This window comes from Atta colombica, unplaced genomic scaffold (genome assembly GCF_001594045.1).
Source record: "Atta colombica isolate Treedump-2 unplaced genomic scaffold, Acol1.0 scaffold166, whole genome shotgun sequence".
Classification (NCBI taxonomy): domain Eukaryota; kingdom Metazoa; phylum Arthropoda; class Insecta; order Hymenoptera; family Formicidae; genus Atta; species Atta colombica.
This window is the reverse complement of record NW_017259257.1, coordinates 129,024-133,481: the sequence shown is the minus strand read 5'-3', so window position 1 is coordinate 133,481 and position 4,458 is coordinate 129,024. Positions and strand designations below refer to the sequence as shown.

Here is a 4,458-nt window from a genome sequence, read left to right as displayed (position 1 = left end):
TATATATATATATATATTATAAATTTTTGGTATAGATAATAAATATTGAAATACACATAATAATAATTCTGATAGAAATAATAAATCGTTGAAGTCGCTGAAAATCGCTGAAATCTCTATCAATTAACTTATTTTATTATGAATTATACTAAAATGAGTCTATTGATAAAAATTTCATTGATTTATTTCCACTAAGGAACATTAACGTTTACAAATAATGTTTAATTTATTATCTGTTTAATCTAAATTCTTGTAAAAATGAGTACATTAAAATAACGATATTACTTAAGTAAAATAAAGAATTAGTAAAATATAGGTAAATTTAATATAGAGAAAAGCTTTATTTCACATTTAGTATTAAATTAAGTATCAGCTAATTTTAAAATCTAATAATTTACTTTAGCATTATAAAAAAAAGTAATAAAACTGTTATTTTTCAAGTAATGGTAATGGAAACGAGTTAATTTTTAAAATTGCTAATGAGTGATAACGAGTTACTTTTTTCAAAAAGTAACAATAACGCATTACTTTTTTTAGGTAACGCGCACAACCCTGCAAATAAGTCTCAATTACTTTCGCAATGCATAAAATTTTTTTTCGTTAAAAAAAATGAATAGAAATATATGCATCATGACTGCAATGCAAATCAAAAAAATCCCATCTCTATTATCTATCCTTATATAATGAAAAAATATAAATAAATTGTTTTAAGTATCGACTGAAAGAATCTTAAAGGGGTAACTGTCGCGGAAGGAAGCGAAACTTTTTACCGCATCATCCGTGAGAACTTTCGAAACTCTCGGCTCGAATCGTGATAAAAAAAAAAACCCTTTCTCGGGTCTCCCGTTCGCTCGTTTCCCGGTCAGGGAGGAGTTTTTAACGACGAGCGAGGCGAGACATTAAAAATCGCCATGCGGGTGGCGGGGTGCACTAAAAAAATCAGCGCGACGGAAGGGATCGCAGGAGAGGTCAGAGGAACGAGAAGCAGAGACTCGTGCACACATGTGGCGGGAAGTTGTCGTTGATATCTTCTTGCCATCCGATGACGAACACTCTCGCGAGAAATGGGTTCAATGAATCTGTCCCGGGCTCGTATTTTTGCTTGTATTTTTGCGCGTAGAAGCGACATCGCACCGACCGATCTTATAAAAAATCGGCGGTTCACACACACACACAACTGGATGATACATGATAATGCATATTAAAATAATTGGTAATCCTTCTGCCCATCGAAAAAAAACTACGGATGATACTTTTGGCGGGAACCATCGATTTCAGTTCTATCGCCGATAATTCACACTATTTTAACCTCCCGGAACTGAGGGCGAATTTATTGGATCCATTCAAGTATAAATCTCTTTGGTCCAGTTCCACCAAAGTAAGATTAACTTTAATCTCGATTTAACTTACTGTTGATCTTTTTTTAAGAATTAGAAAAAGATGAAGAGTAAATTCGACTGAGATTAAAGTTAATCTTGCATTGATGATACCAGGTTTTTGTCGAAAATGTCAAATAGTTCAATTTTCTTTATGTACATTTACAAATTTGGATTATCCTTATTAAAATACATTTAATTATTAAAATATATTTATTCTTTTCTTGCATTAATTATGTCATTCTGATTTCTTAATTTGTGTCTTTTAATTAACATTTAAATGGATTTTACAGATCCAACATAACTATGTTATAAATTTTGGTATCAACTCTGTATAATTAAAATATTTGCTAGTAACTATAAATTATGATAATTTCGATAAGCAAACTCTAGAAATGATAGAGCGCGTATATTCACACACAAAACCAGAATTATAATTAATTAATTAAATTAAAATTAGGAGTTTCGCGGAGGGAATGAAATCGTTATCAAATAATTTATTTATTCGCTCACATGGGATTCGATTTTTCGTAATTTTAACTCATTCATATCACATTCATTCATTCATATCACACAAAAATAAATTCATCATTCTTTCAATCTATTCCGATTCGCCTGTCTTTTTATAAGTCCCGCGTGGAAAAAAGATATAAGATTATTTACCTTGCGCTGCGTTAAGAAAGGGATTGCCAGCGACCGATGCAAAGATGACTGCTGTTATCATCAGCATCGTCAAGTGGTGCATTTTTGATACGTGCAAAGACACCCTTCTTTCCTGCGTAACGACGCGCGCGTTCACCTCATCTCACCACCTGCGTACGCACGCGTGGTTCACCGTGAGAATTGAAAGAAAATCAAAGAAAAGAAAAAGAGGAAGAGGAGAAGGAGGAGGAGGAGGAGAGGGAAGAAGAAGAAGAAAAAGATATCAGGCAACCTTACGGATGCGAAGGAGTCACATGTCGAGACGAGACACGCATGGCACTCGCACAGAACAGAGATGCACACTCGAACGCAGCTCGCGAGCGACTGAGCTTTTCGTGAGCATTTACGAGTCACGAGTTGAGCTTTTTACTGAGTGAGTGGGTGAGAGGAAGAAACGAGGAGTAGAGAACCGGGGCTCCCCGGAGTGTCGGAGAGGGACTCAGGTCTCGACGAAGACGGGTAAGAGGACGAACGTTGCGTGCGAGAGAGGGACGGCGAGAGAGGAATTGCGTGTGTGGGTGGGAAGAGACGCGTGGCGCGTATCATGCGGTGCAACCCGCTATTGTGACATCTTCGACCGTATACCCACACGATATCCTGACGCATTTTTTTCCCTTTCTTTCGTCTTTCCGGCCGGCGTTCCTTTAACCGCGAGTTCCCGTGGTAAATTCTTTGTTACGCGCGCAAGTAGCGAAATCCGGGGATGCGAGCAAGAGAGAGAGAGAGAGAGAGAGAGAGAGAGAGAGAGAGAGAGAAAGAGCACGTAATGGATCACTTGACCGGGTATTCGTTCTCCATTTGCAGTATCTCTCCCCGAGTACTTATGTATGTGTCTTGAACCAAGAGCAGGTCAGACGAAAATCAGCCTGCATCCATAAATCGAATGTCGCCGTCAGCCTATTTGCCTTGTGGCTTCGAGTGGTACTCGTATTCCGAGAAAGAGAAAAGCCGATGACCCAGGGACGGTAACTTCCGCTGATAACGTCGCGATAGTAAATGACGCGAAGTAAATCTTCCGTAATATATTTTCGATACGCTCGATACTCGCGAGATACTGACGACGTGACGTCTCCTGTATAAACAATCCTCGAGTTCAGATGGACGATTTCGTCTAAATGTGACGAACAAATACTTCAGCGAGATAAGATTAGACATTGTCATAACTCACAATCAAATTCTAAGAACAGGATTATTAATCTGTTAAGAAAATCCACGGTGCATGTGAAAGGTTTCATGTGAATGGCTCAATTAAATGTCAGGGTGATTTTGTCGAAGCATGTAGCCCGGATTTTTCTACGCTTCATGATTTATCGCGTAGATCAGAGATTGAAGAATGGAGGACCATCCATTTTTTATCGATGTCTTGCTGGCCAATGGGTGTCCGAAAACATGTTCGTCGTCGTCTTCGGATATTTGATTGACTGATCGGAGCGGATTCTCAGAGCAGCTGTAATTTATTAATTTATTCCACCGATAAATCGCCTTCAATCCGCACGTGGGTAGCGGACGACCGGTCCATGGTATCTCTCTCTTCTTCGTTCTCCTTTTAATCTCGTCTCTACTTTTCTCTGTCTCTCTCTCTCTCTCTCTCTCTCTCTCTCTCTCTCTCTCTCTTGCGCTCTGTCTCTTTAAAGAGGAGGGAGGCCATTATTCTACAGCGATGTAAATAACAGCAGCGCGGTGTGTCATTTGCGTGCATTACACAATTGGTGGGTGTTATGCAAAAATAAATTAACCCGTTAATTTTAAGTAAATGAAGTCTAAAATATACAGTCTTGTTTCGCCAATCCAGCTACGAGTACCACTTTTTTTTTTACTTTATCGATTAACATATATCCTTAGCGTAGGACTGTTTGACCGATTTTCGCAACGAGAATATTTTCATAGAAAAATGTATAATTATAATTAATCTAACTTCATAAGATAAAGTTTGAGAAATAGCCCGAACTGCCCCTATTAATGAATACCTCGAATTTGAAAATCACCCTATAAATATAAATATATACCCTATAATTGTTAAAATAATAATTAAAATTAATAAAGAATAATTTAAATAATAAATATTAGTTACAAATCTATAAATTAATCAATTCCTCATCATTAATATAAATAAAATAATTGGACAAATATAGTTGAAAATGAACAAATCAGAAAAATTATATCAGCTAGAATTCTAGTTATTTAATTAGAATTCTAATAAATTTAACTAAAAATTTCTAATTGGTTCATTTTCAACCAGAACTCCAATTAATCCAACTAGACATTTTCCTCAATGTGGTTCCGGGATCGATACTTCAATATTCTTCTCGCCATCCGGGCATCCTTCGAGGATTTCAAGATGATAACATAAATGCAATCTCGAAAGAGAAAGAGAGAGAGA

General features: G+C 36.9%; 1 protein-coding gene across 2 annotated transcripts in view; it reads right to left on the bottom strand.

The window, feature by feature from the left end:
- Nucleotides 1-2,454, bottom strand: part of LOC108686181 (reversion-inducing cysteine-rich protein with Kazal motifs) — a 19,281-nt gene extending 16,827 nt beyond the window's left edge. Inside the window, exons 1-2 of one of the 2 annotated variants that reach the window (XM_018191325.1) lie at nt 2,316-2,454; nt 2,040-2,188 (exon numbers count right to left, since the gene is read on the bottom strand). In XM_018191325.1, coding sequence (XP_018046814.1) covers nt 2,040-2,121 — 82 coding nt within the window. In that variant the 5' untranslated portion in view covers nt 2,122-2,188; nt 2,316-2,454. Of the gene's footprint in view, nt 1-2,039 lie in introns of both variants that reach the window. The other variant, XM_018191324.1, reaches the window with a different exon arrangement.
- Nucleotides 2,455-4,458: the final 2,004 nt, after the last annotated feature.